General features: G+C 42.3%; 1 protein-coding gene across 8 annotated transcripts in view; it reads left to right on the plus strand.

The window, feature by feature from the left end:
- The window catches only part of Tmem200a (transmembrane protein 200A), an 80926-nt gene that overhangs the window by 16090 nt on the left and 38771 nt on the right, over nt 1-26065 (plus strand). For 3 of the 8 annotated variants that reach the window (NM_001443800.1, NM_001443798.1, NM_001443799.1), the window contains 1 exon segment: nt 22320-22388. In NM_001443800.1, coding sequence (NP_001430729.1) covers nt 22384-22388 — 5 coding nt within the window. In that variant the 5' untranslated portion in view covers nt 22320-22383. 8 annotated transcript variants of the gene reach the window in all.

A 26065-nucleotide genomic window follows, 5' to 3' on the forward strand; every position in this document is an offset into this window, starting at 1 on the left:
GACAGCCAGGCCAAAGGTATAGGGTCAGGTACCTTGATGCCAATTGGTGCTGGGTGGGCAGTGGCCATTAGAATTGGGAAGTAATATTTGTCTTTGTGACCTGTGCACTCCAGTTGGTCATGTTGCATTATGTCATCAAAAAAAGTGCCATTGTCCATAGTAAGGATGGAACCCATTTCTTCCAGAATATCTGTACCCTAAAGACTGTGGGGAAACATCAGCCACAACAGATGTAAAAGATCCCAATCACCATCCAAGTCCTGCCAATGGATAGATCAGGTCGTCATTTTGGTGGCCTTTTGGCCTCCAACTCCCATAATGGAGAGACCAGACCAGACTCTCCAATGGGGGAACCTCAATGATTCATTTTTTTGTGATTATAGTGATATCTGCCCCTGTTGTCAACCAACTCTTTAATGAGTATACCATCTAAATGTACTGTCATCATTGGGGAATGAGGAAATAGGCAGTTACAAAAGACTTCCTGACCGAGCAGGGGTTTTGAGGGGTGCCTCTTTTGGAGTTTAAATTGTCATCCTGCTTTTGAAAACAACATCTTTATTCCAGTGGAAACCTTTGTTACACCAAGGATATCTGGTCTTGGGCCTATCTGAAGGACAGTTCTGTCTGAGAAGACCAGGTTTGCTGCAGTCCCAATGGGTTCAATCAGGGGGCTCTTCAGGAGGACCAATGTGTCAATGGAGGCACTAGGGCCCAAATCATGAGTGGCAACAAACCATTTATGGATATTATCATTCCTTACGGCGGTCATAGCATTGCCATCCAAGCTGTTAATGAGCATGTCACTGGTTAGGCTAGCATCAACCTGCCTCTCCACAGCCTCAGTTACATGGGAGATGAAGTTCATGAAGGACTCCCAGACTGCTAGACAAAATTATGAAAGTAAGAAGAGGGATCATGAGGAGTTGCAGGCCTTAAGGACCTTATAGGCAAGATTAACCACCAGGTTAAAGTAAGCATGCAGTCTGATACTGGCCTGAGTGACAGGGTTAATGTTGCCCTGTGGCCAGTTAGCATATCAAAGGCAATGTTAAGGTTATATTCCAGGTTAATCCTATCCTGATTCTCACCTAAGTCATGATTTGCAGACCTCCAATTAAGAACCACAGAGGGATCGAGTACCACCTTAAGATTATACCAATTGTAATAGGTCTAAAGGGACACGGCCCATTGCTTCAGTACTTGTTCAAAGTGAGGGGAATCTGGGCCAGAATTGTTGGCAGATTTTCTGATTAGTGCCAAATCTGCCAAAGGAGTAAGAATCCAAGGCCTACTCACAGCATCAGGGCCAAGATTGACAGGAAAAGCCTCATGATATGCCCCTGGGGAAGAGGCGGTCTAGCACAAGGGACAGGGATCACAAGAGTGACCACTGCAAGACTGACCGCCAAAAAGCAAAGTCCCCTTAAATTACGCCAGGGCTAAGCTGGGGGTACCTCCAATGGGGCAGGAGCAGAAGGGCTTGTGAGTGAAAGACCTGGGACAGCAGGGCTAGAGAATGGTTTAGAGCCTGATGGCTGGAGGCTAGAGCAAAGGCTCCCACATCTTCATTGCTGAGATTGTCCTGTTTGCCCAGAGGAAGTGTGCCAGGGTCAGTAATGGAAAGGTATTAGCCTGATCCTGGCAGTATTTGTTATGAGCGGCCATCACTTCCTCTGGGGAAGAATTCTTAAGACTGGCCATGATTGCAAGGAGGATGGGGACAAAGAACAAGGGAGATGTGATCCCAGACTATACCTTGAGTTTTCGGGCAAGGAAGAGAACATGCATCCAGAGGTCAGGGTCCCACATGTTCTCTGGTAATATCCAGGGATCCAGAATAGTGACCTCCTCCCAAAATTGGTCCAGGTTGTGAGTTTTAACCTTGATACCACAAGTAACAGAAGGGTTTTCAGTGCCCTCATCTGGGATTCCCTGATGGTAGAGGGGAGGGAACCCATGATGATGAGCACAAAGGAAACAAACAATGAACAGACAGATATGACAGAGGAAGTGTTGAAAGTTTCTTACTAAGCAGGGAACTCCCTTGAGTGTAGCTCAAAGGCAAAGCCATATGCCTGCATGTTCTTCCCAGGATGGAAAAGGCGGGAGCTGATCCCAGGTACAAGCCCCTGTGTGAGGGGATGAATCCAAACTGAAAGTGAAAGTGAGTAGCTTGTAGAGACTAGCAGACAAAGACAAAGAGAAAAAACAACCACACACTCACCCTTGAACTGAAACTGAAAGTGAAACTATGTTGGTTGCCAGACAGACAAAGAAGAACAGAGAGCTCTCACCCTGGAACCAAAACCAAAAAATATGTCCATCACTGGGATGAACTGACAAACATAAAAGACAAAGAAGACAGAAATGAGGTCCCCATGCTCACATTCTCAGGACCCACAACATAAAACACTAAGGGGCCAACTTACAAACAAGCAACTGAAGGGAGCACTACAGCAGCGTGCCTGTGCAGATCAGGTCAACCCTTGAGCACAGTCCTTACGACAGGCCAAAGGGGGAAAAAAAGCCTCCAGAAAAGATGGTTCACAAGCAGCCGCAAAAAGAGGATAATGTAGCCTGTAGACCCTCATTGGGCGCCAGATGCTGCTTGTGCCCTGGACCTCCTGCTGCATGACCCTACTTGCCCTTGGGAGTTGGAGGTAAGGTGGTGCAGAGTCAATGGCACTGACTCTGGATAGGTGAGAACACAGCTGCAAGCTCCTTTAATACCTTCCACCTGTTCCCCATTAGTCCCAAGAAAGCATCTCTTTCAAACAGCAGTTCCTGGTTGGCTGGCATTGTCTGCATCAGCAATCCTCGGTCTCTCAGGCAGTCCTCAATTAGCTTCCTCTGCAGCAGTTGCCTTTGTGGGTGGGTGTGCCATTCCTCCAACACTGATTCTATAGGATTCTAAAGAAAAACTAAACAGTGTAGTATTGAGCTTTCAGACATGAACTTTGGTTTCTATCATAAGAAGGTGTGATACGTAATATTCTCACATCTTTACAGACATTTTTATTCTCTTGATGCACTGAGATTATACATAGTAACTATTAAACTTTCTGTACCCATCACTACGGGGTGGGTTTTAAATGCCAACTTCATCTTGTCAACAGCTACTATTTCTCCATAAAAATAATCTGCAACTGAAATAAAAATTATTTTGATTTTCTTACAAAGGAAAATATCATAACTGTCAATCAACTTTAGACAAAATCATTTGTTGACTTGGGAGAAACAATTATCTAAAAATAATTCAGCACCTGCCATTTTGTCCAATGCGAATCCTATCACTGTGCTTTTATGTGTCCATACGTTCACATGGTCTATAACATACCTGTGGAAGCCAGAAATCAATGTTAGGTGTCTTCCTCAGTCATTATCCATCTTCTATTTTGAGACAAGGTCTCTCACTGAATCTACTGGTATAGCTAGGCTTCATGGCCAGTCAGGAAGAGGATCTACCTGCATCCACCTCTCTAGCAATGACATTATAAGCAAGCACCACTGTGCCAAGTTTTGGGTGTTTTGTTTTGTTTTGTTTTGTTTTGTTTTGTTTTGTTTTATGTGGGTTCTGGGAATGGATCTCATACCTTCCTTGGATAGCAAGTTCTTTACCAAGTAACCCATCTCCTAGCTTGAGATTCTTTTTATGGAGTGTTGATGTAGAAAAGCCTGTCCTACATATTTATTATTCTCTTAATGATGAGACGCAAAGGGTTCTGATAGCATACATAGAACGGTAAATTTGAACTCAACAGGAAGTTCATCAATTAATAAGCGAGTCAATAAATAGTGTATGCTGGCAACTGGAGATGGGTAAGAGAGCAAAACAAAGCAGTGACTGAACTCTATAGACACGGAGAAAGCAGTGGTCATAAATAAGCAGAGCAATTTCAGGTAGAGGAAGGATCTAAAGTCATAGACTGGCAGCCAGGGCAGACTGCTGGAGCACCTGAGCTAAGAACTGTGAGACAAGAAAGGGCTGGCCTCTTGCATCTAAGAAGGGAGTAGGGTGGCTTTTAGAAAGGAGCACGGGGAAACCAGTGTAAGGTTGTGCTTCGGGTCTAGACGGTGGAGCAATTAGAAACAGGAATTGAAGGGAAGAGGAGTACAAAATGATACCTCATTGTGATCATGAATATCAGGATAGGAACAAAAGCAACACCCATTTAGGAGATTTTTTTTAATAATCGTTAGTTATGCTTAAGATGAGCCATGTGTCACTGGCTGGCTGCAGACATTACATATGCAGTGTTCACCTTCTAAGTTAAATAAGAACAGAATGTGTTGATTAGCATAAGTGAATAGATATACATATTTAATATGTATGCAAGTAAAGTTTCAGGAGAATGTACACAGTATTGAAGTCTACCACAAAGCTTCTAATAATGGGAAACATATTTTTTAACCTTGCTTAGCATAATGTCTGCTTGTTATAACCATTCTGTAAATGTTTTATATTGAAAAAAGTCATAATGGCATATAAAATCACATTTAAGATACAGTGTTTCACTCCTTTGAAAATTTTATATCCATTGTACTCTGAATTCAATAGTAACACAAAAGCATAATTGAAATGTTAAAAATTAAAATATTTAAAATAAAAACCTAACACACTGATACAATCACCTTTCCACATACCTTTCTTCCTCTCTATATGACTAGGGATCCTGGGGAATTCTACACTTATTAAGAGGTTTTAGGGGCCAGTGTAGTGGTATATGTCTTTAATTCCAACACTAGAGAGGGAGAAACAAGTGAATCTCTGGGAATTCAGGCCCAGCCTGTTCTACACAATGAGCTTTGGAACAGCCTTGCCTGCACACAGAAAACCTGTTTCAAAAAAGACAACTAAATAAAAATAAAACATAAAAAATGGTTTCATTGCCATCATGTGGTCCTGCCACTTGACATGTGGAAATTATTTATTTTCTAAGTGTCCCAATCCTAGAATTGAGCTTTCATTTAAATGTCTCTTCTCACACCTGCAAGCCCAAATATGAAATGATGGTACAGCATAATCAGTGATATTTGCTAATGAATATTTAGTTCACTGTCTTTCAGAAGATCTGTTTTTAAAATAGACTTATGTAGTGCCCGCTACTTATTGAGAGACTGCCAAGTATCTCCCACTGTGCTTTGTGCTAGAAGATTAAGCTTGTATCAAAGGAACTCAGGGTTTATAGTGCCATCAGCCGAGACTGTGTTAAGACTCCACCTAGCACTCCTTGAGTGTAAGTTTAAAAGGGAGGCACAGTAAGGAGAACATGTGACTTCATTCACAGCTGCTTCAATTTGAAATTCAGTTAAATGAATTAAGCAGAATCTCACAGAAGTCAGGTGTAAAGGGTCATGCATGGCAACCATCCCCATGTGACGCACGACACCACCTGAGTCCTGCAGATCCTCAGTTCTACAGGTAACACCCTGGGGATCTCCAGCTCACCTGCTCCAGCTGCCAGAGGCTGATCTGCTCATCTGATAGGAGAGTCAGCAGCTGGCATGCTCGGCAAGCCCAGAGGCTCATGCCACCCACAAGCCTGCAAGCCTAGCACTTCAGCTTCTTGCTTCAGTCTGTTCCCTTGACTTCCTGTGTTTAGGGACAGGAAGCTAGCACATCCTTGAAGCACTCAAAGCACACTTGTAACTTTGAATCCAGGTTTCAACACTGCTTGGTTGTCCATTTCTCTCAGAGGACCACTCACTCATTCCTTTACCTGCTTATTCTGAAGACTTACCCATCTATTCTCCTCAGCCCTGGAAATGCTATAGGAAACAAAGTTGGCCGTTCTAATCTAACTGGAAGAAACAGCACATATATAATTTCATATAATTAGAGAAGTGAGATAAGGTAGAGTCTAGGGACAGAAAGCACTGGAATGGGTATAGAGTCTGGAGACCATTCTGAGGTTTGACACACAACAGAGACCTGAATGGACAGAGGAAAAAAACATTAGGATATGTTGTGGAGGAATATTCCAGACCTAACAGTGAGGCAGGGAGTTCAGAGGCCTCAAGGACATAGTGTGATGGGAAGTTGGCTCAGAATGTTGCAGTCCCAGGAGGCTGTTGCAGCAGAGTAATGTGGGAGCTCACAGGGGCCACGGTGGCCAGACGGGAACCACAGGCTTTATCCTGAGGAGCGAAGTTGGAATCTTCACCTAGAGCAGAAACTCCTCTGTGCTTCATCCTCAGAGCTGGTACTTCAGAAGGATCCAAACAGTGTGAGAAGTCCTTGTCTGCCTGTAGCTTTTTGTCTGTCCTGCCAGATGATTTGATCTCTAACCCAAGGTTCTTAGACAAAATGTCAGGGTAAGACAGAATGATAAAGATTGTGAAACAGGGAGAGCTCAGAGAAGTTGAATTGAAGACTTTTTTGTGTGAGCCAAGTTTTGTTCTGGGTTGTTAAGAGTACCTTCACAGGCTGAGAGTCGGAGAGCTGTGCAGCATATAAAAGCTAAAGTCAGGGGCTGCCGTTGACTTTTCCAAAGGTTATATCCCAAGCTAAGTGCAGAAACATGCTACCAGGCCTCTCTCCTCCTAATCATAGTCTTTCAGCAAAGTGGGTGACAAGCATGAATTAAGAGAGGAAAATACTGTGACGTTTGGACTGAAGTTAATGACCCTTCAGAACTGAGAGACTGAAACCCTAGGGAAGGCCCAGAAAACTCACCTTAGATCGGTATTCATCTGACAACGGAGACTCATACAGAGCTCCTGAGTTTCAGACATGACCGTGAGAGATACTTGATAAATCTGGTGTGCAGGGAACACAGAGCCCAGTAGTAAGAGCAAGAAACACAACCATCGATAATGATGCGCTAAGTATGATTCCTGCTATGAGAAACTGGGGACCTTGTCTAGCGAAGTTCAGAGCCAGGGTGGTTAGAGTGGCGATCTGTACAGGAAGGCTGAGAAAGAAGGGTGGTGTTTTATGAGCAAAGCCCTGGGTCAGAATGAACAGAAGAGGGACATGTAAAGAAGACAAGGAAGGTCCCATCTGGAGTCCTGTGAGGGCAGTGGTGACATCTGATACGTGGTCCTAAGACCAGCACAAGGCTTTTATAAGCAGAAATGTCATGCCTTGATGAAAAGTGCATGTAATGTTGAATCTTGATTAATGGCTTGAGAGTATCAAAAAAAATCACCTTGCTCCAGGACAGCCAGGGCTACAAAGAAAAATGCTGTCATGAAAACCAACCAACTAACCAACCAACCAACCAACCAACCAATCACCCAACCAATCAACCAACCAACCAACCAACCAATCAACCAACCAACCAACCAACCAACCAATCAACCAACCAACCAACCAGCCAGCCAACCAACCAACCAGCCAATCAACCAACCAACCAACCAATCAACCAACCAACCAACCAACCAACCAACCAACCAATCAACCAAGAAAAATCCCCTTGCAAACAAACCTCCAGGACTATCTGTGAGAGAGTTTCTGAGATAGGACAACTTACCCTAAATGCAGATCACACCATTCTGTGAGCAGAGTTCCTGGACTTTATAAAAGGAGAAATTCACCTATACCCACACTACCAGGGTTAGCTCTCCAATGCTGCCCTGGCTAGCTCACTTAGTGCTGCAGTTGGCAAAAAACAGGATCAACTCTCCTGCTCTCATGCCCTCAAGGCCAGCTCATCCACTCCATCCTTCACCACCAGGGTCAGCGCTACTGTGTTGCCCAGCTGAGGTTCAGAGCCTGCTCTCCCAAGTGCATGAGCCAGTGAAGGGCAGGGCCAGCATCCCTCTCTCATGACCCATCAGCTACAGATGGAGAAGGGCGGAGGTGGGAGAAGCTCTCCCTTACCTACACCACCATCCCACTGCAAATGAGGCACAGGCCAGCTCTCCCAAGCTCATGCCCTCACCTCAAGCCAACTCACCCACACCCCAGCCACCAGGGTTAGCTCTGCTATGCTGAGACTCAGCTAACTCTCAGGCTCAGATCTAGGACATTGAGTTGGCTCACCCTAATGATCTTCTGGAGCTCATGAAAGGGTTGGTTCTCTAGATGCAGTGCTGTAGGATTTCCATGACACAGGACAGCAAGAAGATATCTGAGAGGATATCTCCCTGAGGAACCAGTATAGACAGTGTAGCAGAAGTCAGGGACCCTGAAACATTGGTCAATGAGTCATTGCAATGAGCATTTGCAACATGTGTGGACAAAAAGCTATGACACACTACAGCTTCTACAACAAGTTTGTGTGTGTGTGTGTGTGTGTGTGTGTGTGTGTGTGTGTGTCTTCTTTTCTTTTCTTTTTGAGAGGAGGTTGCAAGGGCAGAGGATAGATAGGAAGGGATGGGGAGATGAGTGGAGTTGGGGTGCATGATGTGAAATTCATGAAATTCAATAAAGTGGGATTTTGTTTTGTTTTGTTTTGTTTTGTTTTGTTTTGTTTTGTTTTAAGAAGGAGCTCCCAGGAACTAAGCCACCAACCAAAGAACATACATGGGCCAGGTCCTGGTCTCCAGTACATATGTAGCAGAGGACTGGGCTCGGTGGAAGGGGATGAGCTTGGTCCTGTGGAAACTAGATGCCCCAGAGAAAGGGGAAGTTAGAGAGTTGAGGTGGGAGTGGGTGTATAGGTGGGGGAGAACCCTCTTAGAGGCGAAGGGAAGGGGAGATGGGATAGGAGGGCTTGTGGGGGGGTACCAGGAAGGGGGATAACATTTGAAATATAAATAAGTAATATAATTAATAAAAATAAATAAAAAGAAATTAATTGTTCTCTGCTTCCTGATTGCAAATACAGTATTAGCAGCATCCAGTACCAACCTGCTGCTATGGCTTCCCTGCCTTTATCCACTGTCTTCAAACTGTGAGCTAAAGCTCTCCCAGAAGTTGCTTTGGTTAAGTATTGTCAAGGAAATGAGAAAGTAATTCCTACACACATTCTGGAAGGAACAGAAGGAAAAGAATGCACAGGGTGGGTGCAGCTCCTCCCATGGGTGGGTGTCGGCAGTGGCATTGGAGAGAAGTGGGTAGAAGGAATGGGCTTTGGAGGCATTGCCAGCAAGGAACAACACAGTCCAGGAGACTCCATGCTTGGTACACGTAGATATACATGAAGATGATACATGCCAAAGATGAGGAAGATGGAGCTTCTTAATTCCATACATGGGTTCATTTTGGGATGTACTATATTAAAGATGCCAATGAAACAGCACTGAGGAGGAGGAGATAGATGTTTGGACAGATGAGTCTGGAGCACAGATGAGAAGTTCATCATGGAGACATAAAATTGAGTCATCAGTAGGCTACTGATTTTAGGTTAATTAGTATTCTAATGCTATAAATCTTGGAAAAATGAAAGGACTGTATTAGACTACTAGAGCAAATGTAGAATAGATATAGTTAATCAGTAGTTATCAATAAAGCCACAGAATAAGGCTAAGCCTGAGAGTATGCTTTGGAGTACATCTTAGGGTGCATAAGTAAAAGAAAAGCTGGGTGCAATGTCATCAGGAAACGAGCCATGACAGCTGCAATAAAACTTTGTTTATATGTGGTCTTTTGTAATGATGAGGGTCCATTTCCATCTCCAATTAAATCTACTACTATAAGTCATAGTATAACCTTCAATGGTTTGAATAAAATGTGAGTGGAAATTACTGAAAAAATTTTTTGGGTTTTTGTTTGTTTCGGTTTGGTTCAGGTGATAGTTATGACACTGAGCAGACTAGGCCACAATGACAAAATAGCACATCTGAAGGTCAATTTCACACTTGTGCTGATGATTGATTCACTCCTACTGTCAACTCTCTCACTTCTTTCCAATGTGGTGGACTGTACTTTCTAAAGCATTTGAATACTTACTAGTAGCTCCCGCATTGTTTTCATAACATGTGGGGTCTTTTTTAACCCAATAGTATCTTAAGCTTTTCTAAGTAGAATATTGATTTTTCTGGGACACTCCAAAGAGTATATGGTTTCAATGAGAAAGCATATACTGCGTAGCTAGCAGAAAACATATTATGAATGCATTTGAGCTCATTGAAATGGAGAAAGAACCTGTCATTGAAGTTTGGGCTTAGCATCTCCATTTGGGAGCTTGGCTTTGTCTACTGTATGGATGGTGGACCCTAAGGGAGCATGACATCCATGTTCTCACTGCAGAAAAAGGCACAGTGAGGAAGAACATAGACCTAGTGTACAGCCAGTATAAGCACATAGAACTAACACGCTTAAATTGAACATCAGCCACGTGTGAGCACTGCCAATTAGAGGTGATTAACTGCATTTATTTTACATTTGCTCTAATAATCAAAGATAGTCTTTTCATTTTTTTCAAAAATTTATAGCATTAAAACATTGAGATTCATAAATTAACCTAATTTATACAATGAAGTTATCAAAGCACCTAATAGGGCTTACTTATTCTGTTCCTAGTGCACTCGGAAGTTCTGATTTAAAAGCATGACGTGAAGCTGGGGAGATAGCTCCATCCGTGAGGTCTGCTGCTGCAAACATGGGGACTGAATTTGGATCCCTATATACACTGAACTTGGCTCTTTGTGTTTGCTCCCTGGGCTCCGGGAGGTTGGATCCCTGAAGCTTACTGGCTGACCCACCTAGCTGATTCTATGAGCTCCAGGTTCAGTGAGAGACTGCCTCAAAAAGAAGGAAAGCTGTCAAGGAAGTCAGTCAATGACAACCTGTGGTCAAAACACAAACTTTCTTGTGAGAGAGTACACAGAGAGGTGAGGGAGGCAGGTAAGGAGGGAGGGGGAGAAAAAGTAAGTGTGTCAAAGCCTCTCTTGCACCTTGAGCCTGTGGAAATTAACTGTTCTAGGTCTCCTATTGCTATATTAGTCTTCAATGGAACTATTAGTACTTTTCTTGTCTTACTTGGGTACTTGGAAGTGAAGCTGACCAGTGGTCTTGACTGTCCTGCACAAGTGCCCACCAGTTATGGAAAGACTCACATCAGAAGTACTTTAAGTATCAATAGACATGCATGCTGCATGGCCAATCCCTCTTTCGTTTGACCCCAACCTCTCCAAATTACTGCTTTCCCTGGGAACACAGTCCTTGTATGTTAACTACCCCTGAAGATGAATCTTGAAGCAAGGAACAGAGCTCTTTCCCAGAAGAGAGAGGACTTGTGTGTCTGTAGAAGCTGGTTTTCTTTTAGAAATGTATCCCCACTGCTACAGATAGGTTTAGATAGCCATCAGTCAGCCTTGGGCTGCTGTCAAGAGATGACTAACTTTCTCCAAACACAGTGGTCACGAGGATATGAGAACTATCTTCTGTGTCAACATCCAGGGACAGTCCTTGAATTGCCCTGCTTTGTGCCAGACAATCACAAGGACTTGATATTATACCTGGAAAGTGGAAACCAATCTTTCCTTGCTTTCTGTTGAGATGCACAAATAAAGTTTATGGTAAAAAAATATCATTTTAAAGTTTTGAAGTAGAAGGACCAGGAAGGCTCCTTTGTGTTTCATCACTGAACTCTAGACTCTGATGGTAATAGAATTTGAGGAATGGCTAATTGCAGCTCAATATAGTGAGGCTACTTAGCCAATCTCTGATTGTGTCAGAATGGGAGGCCATCTCTTGTCTTTCCTCTTTCAGAATTGACTGCTACCTGGTTGCACTAAGGCACTCCTTCAAAGATAATTTTTAAAAATACAGAGTCCACTCTTGCCTTACCTCATTTGAACTAAGAGAGTCCATTGCCAGGGATAATCTGAAAGTCACCAAGGAATTTTGAGCATGATCACCAAAGAAGCAAATGACTTTGGAAGGACTGTCAAGGTAGAGTTATAAAGGGTCATGTAAACAAAGGGTTCCTTCTGGCTCTAATTTATGAATCCTTTTCCTTTAATGATATCAGGAGCCACTAGTGTTACTAAGTAGAAACCACCTCCACTCTTCTCAAATTGAAATGAGTGATTGAGTTTTGGAACAAGTGATGGTCCCCACCCCAAACCTTCAGGAACTTCTCTGTCTTCTTAGGGAAATGGTAAGATAGCTGGCCCTAGAAAGAGCTTTGGTAGCATCATTAAGTCATACCTTTATGACCAGATTTCCCTAGACCTCTACCCTGCCCACCTAGTGACTAGATCAGGAGGCAAGTCACTAGAGGAAATATTGTGCTCCTCAAAGCTAGGTGTGGCACATAGTTGTGCACATGACCCTTGTGGCCCCCAGACACTGCCTCAGGGGATATTGAATTTGTCAGATTATATTTCATTAGCAGGATTCATTAGGTACCTGTAGCTACAGAGAAGGCCATGTCATTTCAAGATGCAGGTCCTGTCAATCAAGAACACTAAGAGTACAGAGGAAGACCACAGAAGGTTGAGCGATTTGTGATTGGTCAGAAGTCAGCAGTACCAGCCCACCTGGATAAGAGAGGAGGTCTGTGGGAAGTAAGCCCAAGGATATTAGCAAGAGGAGGGCTGGTAACAGTAGACAGCCAGCCCCTTAGGAGAGCCAGCCACAATGGATAGCCCAGCTCTCTTTTTGACTTGTGGGATTTTGCAAGAGTCTTGCCTCGTGACAGCAGAGGATCTGGCTATCTGAGCTCCAACACAGCTGAGGGCCCGACTCTCCTTCCTAAGTCCCTTTGAAAATACAGCTCAATAAACTGTGATCTGCCATACTTGCGGTCGTAGGCTTCTTTCTTCTGTATTTCTATTTTTTTGTATTTTTAGTGGTGGTTATCACAGACCAGAGTGAAGTGAATCAGGAAGTGCTGAGTACCATCTACACTGCAAATAGAGGAGGTTATTTTTTTCTGTAATTTTAAAAAATAAGTCTCAAAAAGAGATCCATGGGAATGATTTACTCAAATAATGTGAGTAAAGAAGAAATGCTTAAGCACTTTTTCTACATATAAATTGGCTTGGATCAGCTTTTATAAGAAATTTATCCTTTGTGAATACTATTTTTAGTAGATTATAAGCATTTGCCACGTTAGAAAGATTTTTTTTTAACATTGTGGGAGTTTTTAAAGTAAGCTTCTCTAAAGATTAGGTAATATTATCCCACCTGCTGTTTTAGTTAATAAAAAGAAACATTAATTCTTGTGACAATTAAAATTTGCATCATAATTTTTTTATTCGGGCAGGAGCAGCATGCTTCCTAGATGCAGGGATAAATGTGTGTGCTCTCTGTAAAATCAAGTATAACCTTTGACGTGAGGGTCAGCCTGTATTTCTGTGAGTTTGGCGTTAACACGGAACTGTTCTTCACCGTTTCCTGATGGAATATCTAACATAGTTTTTCTTGTTGTTTGCTTGTTTCTTTTCAAAAGCTTCAAAGTGTTGCATTACTGTTTTCTGAAAGCCTTTTTATCTCTACCACGCCATCTTGTCTACTTGTAAGAACTCAAGAAGACAACTCAGGGATATTGGATATATGTGTGGAAGACAGTGTGAAAGCACAGCCAGGGCACCTCTAGAGAGAGGCTCACTTTTTTAACATCATGCTTCCTGCCTGTGCATGTGGAAGACTCACAAGACCACATAATAAACACTCTCAGTAGGTCAGCCTGAGAGACACTGTAGCCTCTGTGTTGGAAGCAAAGGTGTCAGGGGTTATTTATTGCACACCGTGATCCAGAGCTGAGTGACAGGGCCCCCAGAGACTCCGAAATAACCAGATGGTGGCTTTTTATAACCATTTTTGAAAATCTTAACCATTTCTCTCTTTTCTCTTAATTCCTATTGCTGCATGTATACATACATACAACTGTATTTATATAATAGACAAATGTAACCTGCTGAGGTCATTCAGTGTTGCTCCTATGTATGCTTTTAGGGCTGACCATCTGGGGTTTGGACCACTGGGACTAGTTTAGGGGTCACCCCTGAGGAGGACTGACTCTCCCTCTCATGAGCAATCATTAATCACCTGTGGTTCTTCATCTAGGGGTGGAGCCTTGTGAGATCCCTCCCACCCACACTGGAATGTCAACTGGTGTCAGTGTTCAGGTCTGTTTTAGGCAGCCATATTGTTGCAATTTCATGGAGGCAGCTTTCCTCTTCTGTATAGAAGACACAATCTGACACCTGGTTCCCTGGCTCTTAATGATCTTACTGCTCTCTTTATAAGGTTTATTCTGTTGCTGATGTGTCAGAGTTCATTTGAATTCTAAGTGGAGTTTATTGTTGGTAATTTACAAGAGGCTTCTTTCATAAATTGGGTAAATGAAAAAGTTGTCTGGATTTGCCATTCGGAGTGGAGTTCCTTGCAAGGAACACTGTTAACCTGAAGTCAAGCCTGGTAACCTGTGCTATAGAATGGACACTGTAAGTCACCTTGGCAGGTCTCTGTGCCCAAAGGATGCCAACATGATTGAGCACTGCATCTCTAGTCCGCCTCCTCTATCTACAGCCCCAAGGACAAGACCCTTATGGAAAAGCTCACAGTCTAAAGGAAAAAACAATTTTCCTTGCTATTCTAACTCAAACTGTCTGAAATACAAGGAAGTTTTTGACCTTGTAATCTGGGATCCCTCATTGCACTTTCCCTTTTATAAACCTGTTCTAAGAGTCTCAGCCCTGACCAACACAGAATGCTGTGTCGTTTCTCACATCACACCATTATAAGTGAGCTGGAAGGATTTCCAGGAGAGGTTTTTGAATCTGCCAGTGGGCTTTTTTGCTATGCTTTGAAATGCAAAATAGGCAGTTGAGACATTATCCCTTGTTGAGATAGAAAAATCCCATTTTTCTGAAACCGTGTTGTTATTCTGAAGACAATTATTTTTGCACTTGAAGTGTCTAGATTTTTGTTCTTTATTTCTTCTGTGGCATGTATTAAGTTAGAAGACAACCGACATTTCTTTCAAGACAGAAAAAAAGCTATCTATGGTATTGAAAAAGATTTGTGGACCTTGAATTCAGAGGGAGACACAGCCCTCTGTGTGAAAGATAAATGATTTCTCAACCAGACTATCTCAGGGACTAGTGTCATTGCTGTCAACCGAGAGAGAGGATGGGGCCACCAGGAAAGCCATTAGGCAACACCTGCCTGCTTTGATGTCCTCTTTGATAAAAGGGGTTGCTTAGGTTGTCTTGAAGGAGACTAAAACCTGCCTAGGTTCAAGATTCTGCAGTCCTAGTAAGAGACAATTGCCCTGAAGGAGTACCTTTTATAAGCTAATGGTACAGTTGCTAAAGACATCTATTTTATTGTCAGACATAACAGTGAGAATTAGGAGCTCTCTAGATCAGTAGTAAACATCAAGGAGTCCTTCAATCAGTTCACCTTCTGTTTTCCTTGAAGGAATGAAAAGTTACCCCATTGTTTATCTTATGCCTTCCAAATACCATACTCACTGTAGATAAGAACCAGAGGTCTTGAAGAATGAATATTCATGTGTGTTTAAGGGTGCGTGTGATATTAGCATTACATTTTTTTCATTCTAAACAAAAAGAAAAATCCTTATGAGCCACATAAAATTAGATAATAGATGTGAATTTGAAAACTCTTCAAGAATCAAAATTTCTTTTAATAATAAATGGGTTTCATTTTGTTGTATTTTTAATTTGCTCAAAGGCCGTAGTCCCTGTTCTTCACCAGTAGCTTCTGCAAGCCAGGTCCTCTAGGTCTCCAGTCCTGTCCCCAGCCACCCAGTCCTAGAGAACTTTGCTAACTCTGAAGCTTTTTGGCGGTAGGGGAATTTGCTCATTGGCCAATGTCCATTAGCACTTTTGGAGAGAGGAGAGAGAAAATGGCCATTTCCTCTGTTAACAGTTCCAAGGGAGCTGACCTCTAAAATTCCTTCCAACTCTTACCACTGTGTGACGACACGCCTTTCTTACAACAAGAAGGTGGATCAAGACACTAAGAAAGAGTAGCGAGCTGCCTGCCAGCTCTCTGGGTTTATGGGGAAAAGTATAAGAACATTATAAGCCTTTATAAAAAGCCATATAATTCTTTTGGAGCAGAATAGACAAAGTCCCCAAACCCAGCATCTGTCTTTTCAGTTTGATCATTGTACTTGGCCACATGACTTCTCAAGCATCTGCAGATATTAGATGAGCCCTCAGGACTCCAATCTTCAGAAAATTTCTAGACCAAAAATGTGTGTGACACAGTTTCCATCCAGGTGTGTGTTTCCTGCAAGCTGAGTCAATCATGGAACTCTATGGGAGCTGTAATTGGGAACACTTAAGTTTCAGCTCCCTGTCTAGAGCAGTTTAGATCTCTGTCAGGTTCTGGAAGTGAGGGGTTCCCCTTGGGAAGATTTTGGAATTCTGTTGGCTTTTGTGGAGGTAGGAAAGAACACAGGAATGTCTTAGGGAATTGAAAATGTACAGGTAAATTTCTGATTCTTATAGTTTTCCTTTCCTAGGTGAAAAATTTCAGATTATATATGAGAGCTGAGCAGAGAGTGGCGCTTACTACTTACAAAGAGGGAGATAACATGTTAGAATTCACTGCTTTTTGATGAATTGTGTACTAGTGGAGATCCACTGAGCATTATAATCCTTTGGACCCAGTTCAATAATCTAAAACAAATCAAAACAAAAATAAAATATCCCCCAAATGAAAAACAGAATATCAACAAAACCCCGAGTGAAATAGTTGAGGGCTTTGGCCATGCAGTAGGTCTGATACATGCTACAGGTTGAATATGAAGTGCACGCTGTCAGCTTACATTTAAAATTTTTCCTCTGCAGTCAGTGGCGCTATTTTAGAAGGCTATAGAAGCAAGGAGGTGAAGCTTTCCTAGAAGAATTAGGTCACTTGAGGATGCATACTTGAGAGTCCATGGTCACTTCCTGTCTTGTCCTTCACTTTCTGGTTAGCCATGAAGTAGACAACTGTCTTCTGTCATATGCCTCTGTTGACATCATAATGTCTTTGATGTCCTGTCCGAATTCCTGGGGGCAAGTGAGAATATTCTTGAACCTCTGAAACTGTAAGCCAAAATTACTCCTGACCTAAGTCATTTTGTAATTCATTTTGGTCACAGCAGTATAATAACTACTTAGTACTAAAGTACTAAGTACAAGAAACTGGCAGATGGGAAAGTAGTTGGTATTATTTCCAGAACAGGGACATCTATTATTTGTTTTCAAACATGGGACCCAAAATCTCCCTCCTTAGGAGAAAAAATCAACTGAAAAGGTAATAGGCTTTAACTACAAATCCAGGGCAATGACTGCATAAATGTTTTCTAAATTGATAGGCTCAGAATGAATCCCATAGTATGATGTTATTCCTGTCTTTAGTTCAAGACCATGAGGCCTGTCTTCATTATATGACAGTTTTGTTGCTTATTCACTTTATTTCTACTGATCGCTATGTGTTCTACTGCTCATGTGTGTTTTTATTCATACATAGCTTATGTCATATGTTCCTTTTTTCTTTTTCTGACAAAATGATTATTTTGATGAGGGGTATAGTTTGATGATCATGCTTTCTTAATCTTGTAACTAAAGATACTGACTGTAAACTACATTTATAATATGTTTGTAACCCTATGAGTTAAACAACTCTTGAATCATTCAGTTGTAAACAAGCACTCAAATTAGAAAGACTGAAAACGGACAGCTTTAAGATTCTCTTATAGAAATGTGTGATTCCTGCAATTCATGGGAATCACATAAGCCAATGTAAAGTGCGAGCTTACAATACCATGTGATTTGTGATGTCTGCTACACCACTACATAGCAGTAATTTAAGCACCAGCTGTAACTAACTAAGGAAGAAAGTAAACAGACTCAGAGAAGTTTTTCTTACTATTTCTGGAATAATTCTTTCATAAATAAAAGATAAAAAGATACATAAAATACAAAATAAGTGGAACACGAGGATACAGCCTGTCCCATAGTAACCCCGGTGCTACTGTCTTTAAATTACTTTGGTTCCACTGGATTCAATAACCCTGAAGCTCTTTTTTTTTCATATATAAAGTATACAATATTTAATATATATTTGCAAAAATATACATTTGTAGGGTTGAATCTTCTTTTTTTTTTTACTTTTTTTTCTATATTTTTTTTTTATTAACTTGAGTATTATATACATTTCGAGTGTTATTCCCTTTCCCGGTTTCCGGGCAAACATCCCCCTCCCCCCTCCCCTTCCTTATGGGTGTTCCCCTCCCAACCCTCCCCCCATTGCCGCCCTCCCCCCACCAGTCTAGTTCACTGGAACCCTGAAGCTCTTGTAATAGAGGCCCCCCAATTTTATAAAAGGAAAGAAAGATTTAGAATTCATACTCAGTCACACAGCAAGGTGTCCATGGGGCAGATGCAGATGATGGAGGCAGACTTTAGCCCAGGGCATGTTCTTCTGTAACACCTTACCAGAGTCCCCTGTGTGGATTTTGGTCATGTCCTGGTGAATGCTGTGAAGACAAGGGTAGGGATTAATGACGAGATACTTCACACTGCTTGCTCCATTAGGTAAGGAGAAGAAGCTGCCCACAGCACTTCCGAGAAATACAGAGGAGAGGACACACGCTGTCGTTCAGCAAGCCAGTTATACTATATGCTAATAGCCACTTTGAGCTGTGTATAGTAAGTATTATTTTAGAACTCAGGTTGTCTTTCTCAGTAAAAGAAGATGGCTGACACTGGGCAATGTACAGTCTTCGTGCTTTGCTATGGACTTATGTGACTCCATGCCATTTTCAGTGTACTACATGAAGTAACACTTCCTGTAAGTATTCTGTAAACATGAGGTTGCTTCCCATGTAATGTGTATGTATACCCCCCCCTCCCGAGCTTTTGCTCCATGGACACTGTAGCCCCTTCCCTCAACCCATGACTGTATCACCACCACATTATAAGAAACAATTTAAGAGTACAAGGTGTTGTAAACTCAAAAGTTTTATAAAGTTAAGGTGAATTCAGGATATACCATCCCTCCCCCCAAAAATGGCTAAGAGATTAAAATAAAAGTGAATAGAACACTTTATAATTTTTTAGAAATTATTACTTTTAAATGCAGAAATTCAGTGCCTAGCTTTTTAAACACACCAGCAGTTGAATCTGAGAGATTCGTTCAGTTAACAACTTTCTCAGAGTTCTGAGCAGCTCTTGGAACTTGAGATTATTTTTCAGAAATGTCAATATGCTTTGGTGACATTTCCAGGTGACTTAGGTTAAGTGGAGGGCTTGGTTTACAATTTTATGAGCTCGTTTCACAAAATGAATGTTCAGAATTATATCATCCTAGAACTTTGTATAGTTCTTAGGTAAAGTTAAGAAGATGCTGGTGACTTAGGGCCACCCGTTTCAAAGTGTTACCTCATACATGATGACCTGACATTCCCAGGGCCCATGATTTTTAGAAAGCTGAACTTTCTGCATGTTTTTGACTCCAGTGCTGGGGAGGCAGAGACAGGAGATCCAGGGATCTCAGCCAGCCAACCACACTCATACTATAGACCAATAATGAACACTACCACAAAATTAAATGATAGAGAGATGGAATATATATAATATATATATATATAGTATATATATCCCCATAGGTAGATGATAGATGGTAGATGATAGATGGTAGATGATAGATAGATAGATAGATAGATAGATAGATAGATAGATAGATAGATAGATAGATAGATAGATAGAACGAACCTAAGGAATGACACCCAAACACCCAAGGTTATCCTGTGGCTTTAATATACATGAACACATATATGCACAAAAACAACACATTCACAAAGACATATTTAAGAAGATTGAGCCATCTGTAACTGCTGTCTTGATACCAAGAATTGTAATAAAATTATAAAACTATTATACAAATATGTTATATAAGTAAAATTGTATAAAATTAACAGACGTTCTTTTTGCCTATGTGCCGATGAAATGTAAGAACGGTTAGATGTGTGTCTCTGTTTCTGGGGTGTTCTGGTGCAGTGAAGACTACCATCAGTGCTTTCCTTATGAGCTTCCACAAAGGCATAGAAAGTGAAATGGGCCATCCTGAGGCTGGCTGCAATGGGAACGTCCCTCGATATAAACCCCAAGGCCTGACAGAAGTATTCGTCATATGTGTTTGTTTCTCTGTGTTGTTTGGATCCTGCACACATCCAATCTCATCCTCCCCTCCCAGCTGCTGAGTTTCAGCCAAGCCTTCTGTAAGTTATAACTCTACTTACACAAAATTTAAATGTGTCACACTTTGACCAAAGGGTCATTGCCTTCTCCTGTTTCAGATATAGATAGATATACATAGATACATAGATATAGATACATAGACAGATACATAAATACATACACAGATACATAGATATAGATACATAGACACATAGGTACATGCATAGATACATAGATATAGATACATACACAGATACATAGATACATACATAGATAAATATAGATACATACACAGATATATAGATACATACACAGATACATAGATATAGATACATACACAGATACACAGATACATACATAGATAAATATAGATACATACACAGATACATAGATACATACACAGATACATAGATATAGATACATACATAGACACATAGATACATACACAGATACATAGATATAGATACATACATAGACACATAGATATAGATACATACACAGATACACAGATACATACACAGATAGATACATAATTCTGTGACTGGCATGGTGTAGGATGCTGTTATGCACAGAGCAGAAGTGATAGAGTGACATGGATTCAGAGTCACACCATGTGGTCTGAAAAACCAAATGCCACATAATCTCAAGGGAGATTTCTGAATTTACAAAGCACAACCCATGCACTCGCACCTCCTAGAAGGGCTGGAGTCTAACAAAGTAGGTGTAAAGGCTTGGCCAGCACTGCTGTTCTTGATATTCCTAGAGGGGCAAGCTCTGTCCTTTTCACAAAGATTTCTCTTCTGTAGCAAAGAGGGATTTGTTTTGCGTACAGTGGTATTTATGTTTAATAAACACCGATAATAGATTTGGACTATAAAAAATACTGTCCTTAATAGGAGCAGATGTCCCTTAAAACCAGATATCCACCCATTAGCCTGGCAAATTGCTTCCTGTAGAGTCTGCTCTATTGTTTGTGAGCCTGTTCTGATCTCCCTAGGTGACGTTTTATTCCCTCCTTTTTTGTTCTCTGTCAGCTTACCCTCATTAAAGGTCTCTCTGAGCCACCACACTATTGATGGTTTGTACCCAGTAAGTCTTTGTTGTAGGGACCTGTTCTCTGTATCACAAGGCTAAGATCACTGCTTGCTGCCGGCAGTCACTGCTTCGTGATGTGAAAATCTGGGTTTGCCTAGTTCCCCTTCCTACCGAACGGCCAGACATCAGAGTAGCATTGGGTCTTTCTGGAGTCACAGCCACTGCTCCTGAATAGCACAAATGCAAAGAATATGGAAAGAGAAAGCCAGGCATAGTGGGCCATAACTATTGAATTCAAGGCTAGCCGGGGTTACATGGTGAGACTGACATGTTGGGACAGGGAGGTAACTGAGCTGCTAAAGTGCTCTCACTGCAAGCAGAAGACCTGTATTTGATTCTTAGAACCCAAATTGAAGGACAAGTGGAAGAGGAAGAAAGGAAGAAAGAGCGAGCCAGGCATGGTGGTGTCCACTTGTAATCCAGAGACAGGCAGATCCCTGGAGCTCCTGGGCTGTCCACCTTTGCTTAATAGGGATCTCCAGGCCAACGAGGGACTCTGTCTCACCAGAACAAGATGAGCACCTCCTGAGCAACAAATCCCAAATTTGATTTTTGGCCTCTACATGTATACAACCATGCATGCATCCTCATGTGCATAAAAATGCATTCAGGCACAACACACACACACACACACACACACACACACAGGGAAAGGATGAGTACTTCAGGAATGAATTGGCTATGGAAATTATACTGGTTCATTCTATGCATTCTTGTTTTCTTCAGAGCCAGGTATTAATCATAAGCTCAGGTGTCCACCCTGAAGCCATGACTGCTACCATCTTCTCCGATCAGATTCTCTCACCCCCTTGTCCCATTAGTGAACGGTTATACCCTGCATCCTCTTAAAGTCGAAGGTAATCTGAGTCCAAATGCCTGAGATGTTAGCCTTCAAGGCTGAGATTATTAGTTTAAGCTACTTTCCACTCAGGGGTTACAGCAGCCACCTAGAACCACAGCGTCCTCTGATATACATCCCCAGCTTAGATGTTCGTGTTACTGCCAGAATTATTTCTTGTCTGTTAGAGAGCTCTTCAGAACTTCATATGCCCAATGCACATAAATAAACCACCGTCTTCTTCAGGGTTCTTTCTGGCTGGGGATGGTGTGGGATGCTTCTTTGCCACTCGTGATAACCCCACAACTCAGCCACTCTTTTGCTTCGTTTTCCTTATCAGACAAGTGGATACTGATCTGCCTGGACTGTTGTGAAGATTAAATCAGGCAAAACAAGTTACAAATATGAGGTAATGTATGTATGTGACTCACTTAGAAGACTGTCTGGCCTGCATCTTAAGTGGTGGACACAATTATTATCTAAACTTATGCTTTAATAACTTACCCAAGAGCCATTTCTTAACCCCACCCTCACGGTCTTCCTTTATATTTTTAAAATAAAGAATCCCTGTAGTTCTGAACACATTATCTGTGATTTTTACACAAAATAGCCAACCCTTAATCATCTCAGCTGCCACGGCTTTATGTTGTCCATGCCATGGCCAACGTTATCACAGTAGCTGATTAGCCTGTCTTTTGTCTCTTGGAACCCATTCTACCCATCTTTCATCTTGGCTGCCTTGAGGTATTTTTTCAGTATCTCCCAATGGTTTCTAGTGATGCTGAATGCAGCCTTCCTTCCTTACCTGTGTCCTGCTCACCTTTTGGTCGCACGGTTATTAATATCCCAGCATGCCTTAATGACTCAAAATCTCAGCATGCTCCATCCCCTCCCTTATATCACTCATCCCGTCCTACTCATTCTTCTTCCCTACATTGGCTCACATCTGCCCATCTTTGAGGCAGAGCGCCACCATCTCCTCATCCTAGAAGCAACACCCACCCACATCGCGCTAATCTCATCATTCCAGGGTGCGTCAGACCCCCTCACGATGCCAACCCATCAACAAGTGTTTTCTAACACTCCCCCGGACAGAACTCATCTTTCTTGACTGGGCTTGTCTAACTAAGCTCTGGGTTATGGACACCCCATTCAGTTTGGTCCCCACAGCTGGTGTTGCATAACTAATTACAGTTGAATGAAGCTTGGATTCTGTAGGACGGAACTAGGCTATATGACCAAGAAGTAGGAAGGAAAGAAGATTAGAACAAGCAGATGGAACTAGTCAGCAGAAGTACACCTTGCAATGGCAAGGCAAACATTTGTCTTGGAGACAACCGGGGAATCCACAGATTTATAGACAGATGTGTGGGGCTAAGATCCAGTGAGATCAGATATAGTAAGAAGTGAAGGGCAGTCAAGGTAAGGGTTACCTAATAAGTCCTCTTATTCTCTTTTATTGTATCTTGGTTTAAAAAAAAAACTTGAAGAGAGAAACATCCAAAGGGGGGGAATCAATTCCAGCGATGGAGTGCTATTTTGAAAGGTGTGTACCTAGTGTCAGTGGAATTGAGAGTAAATAGTTTTCCAACAGTGGATGCCGTGGTTTGTAGTTAGAAATGACCAGTAAGTAGAGAAGCAGTGTGTGCTGGGCAGGGGGGGGGGGTTTCATACCAGTCTTTGGGCCTCCAGTGCCAGTGCACCTGGATGGAAGGACCCAGGGATCAGGTTCGGCAGATGGCACTGCCTCGCATCACATGGCCTCAGAAGGCCGTTCTTTGTCATTTTCTAAACACACACAGTGTTTAGACAGGGCTGCTGCTCAGAACAATGGCCTTGATGCTCTCAAAGAACAACAGTTCTTTCCTCAGGTGGGTTATTTTTCAGACTTGTCACGTAAAGCGGGGAAACAGTTGCCAGCTTTAAAAACAAAAAACAAAAACAAAAACAAAACAAAACAAAACAAAAAGGAAAACAACCTGAAATGACTAGAACATCTCTAGATGAAACTCTAGCTTTTTTATTTATTTAATTTTTTTTATGACTTCTTCCAAGAGCTATGTGGGTTTCGGACCAGGGGAATGTGTTTCACTTTGTCCAAATGTGCGAATACATTTTTAAAATTATACTTGAGAGCCCTGGGTTGTCCTCACTTGCTTAGAGCTTGCCTAACAAGCTTGTCTTGTCTGGCGTGCATGAAGTCTAGTGCTCCATCCACAACATCCACGCACCTGTAATCCCAGCACTCTGGTGGGGAAAGTTCAAGAAGGTCACCTTTGCCTCACATGTGGAAGCCATCCTGGGCTATTTGAAACACACTCTCTCTCTCTCTCTCTCTCTCTCTCTCTCTCTCTCTCTCTCTCTCTCTCTCTGTCCCCCTCCCTTCCTTCCTCCTTCCCTCCCTCCCTCCCCCTCCTCCTCTCCCTCTCCCTCTCTCTTTCTCTATCCCTCTCTCTTTCTCCCTCTCCCCTCCCTCTCCCCCTCCCCTTCCTCCTCTCTTCCTCCCCCCTCTTCCTCCCCCTCTCTCCTCCCCCTTACCCCCCTCTCCACTAACATCTCCATGCACCAATTATCTATGAGATTCCCATCTGTCCTTCTGAGTGAGGACTTTTCTCCCTGTGTTGATCTGACAGGCTAGTACTGCACATAGATCTTCATTAGATTAGAATAGCAGGCGGGTTTCAATCCCCAGTGTTTATACACTGCTTTGCTATTGGTGTAAAATAGCAGCCATGCAGAGCACCATTTATAATTAGTGATTCAATTAACTGTACTTGAATCTGTGTTCTGCTAACCACCATTAAGGTTTAAAACGGATGTTCGTTCACTTCTCTGAAGTCTTTTAACAGCCTAAAAGATTCAGATTCTGCCACCCCTAACCGGTATCCTGCCACTGACGCCGAAAGCTGGAGACCATAGGAACCTTGCTCAAGGACTGATCAGAGCTGGGAGTTTCACAACTGTCATATTGAAATCCCCTTCTGCTCCCACAGAAGGCAACACTAACTAACTTCTGCCAGCAGGATCCTGCCTGCCGGGAACTGGAAGGCAGCCTTGGATATGCTCCGCACATCAAGGATGAGGAGCTTTCTCCTCTTTACTTCTGCTCTGGCAGAGGCTTGGGTAATGGCAGGGGCACCCGCCTCCACACAGGCTGCTCCAGGAGGTGGGGGGGGGGATTCCTCCTCTACCTTCCAATTACCAGCCCTTTCCTATGTGGGAGGATGTTTTTTGGCCAAGGATTCTCCTCTGGTCTTCATGCCTGGCTGACAGTGCCCTTGCTAATTTACTTTTTTGGCAGCCGGCTTGTGTTTGTTAAGATGTGCAAAGGTGCATGCAAAGCTCTGACATGAAGATTGGCTTCTGGGATTTAGGAACAGAGGTTACTGTAGAAGGGGAAGAAGGGGTGGTGCCTAGGCTGCACCTGCCTTCTCCCAGGCCCTGCACTGAACCATAGCATACTAAACTGCAATGAGGATAAACTTTCAGAGGTCATGTGACGCACTGCCTTTGTTTCCCAGCTGTGGGAATTGAGGAGAAAAGCTTGAATGATTTGCCCAAGACCACAGAGCCGGCCGAGGCCAGAATTCTGGTCTACTCTGTGTAACATTCATATCTCTAAACACTTTGAAAGTAGTAGATACTTGAGTATGTGTATGTGTGTTATATATAATATATATATTCACACACATATATGCTACATATCATATATCACTTTTATTTGACATATATGATCTATATCATACACACATATATGTATTATATATAGTGTATATGTATATATGGTATATTCACTATCTTTCTTCCTGCATATAGGATGCAGAAACTCTCCTTTCATGTACAATAAAAGAAATACAGATTAAACTATAGAGCCAAGCTGGCTGGACTTGTTCCGAATATTGCAGCTAGGTTGAGTTGCCCAGAAAAGGGTCATTTGAGAAGCTTCCACCTTTCCCTAGTGAATAGAACCCTTAGTTGAAATGTCAGCCAGCTAAAGCATGTCAAAATCAGTCTGTAATTTCGAAGGCTGTGGAAAAGCAGTTCTAATCGCCTGCCGCGGACAGCCTGTTCCGTTATACAATCTGA

This window comes from Rattus norvegicus, chromosome 1 (genome assembly GCF_021556685.1).
Source record: "Rattus norvegicus strain SHRSP/BbbUtx chromosome 1, alternate assembly SHRSP_T2T, whole genome shotgun sequence".
Classification (NCBI taxonomy): Eukaryota; Metazoa; Chordata; class Mammalia; order Rodentia; family Muridae; genus Rattus; species Rattus norvegicus.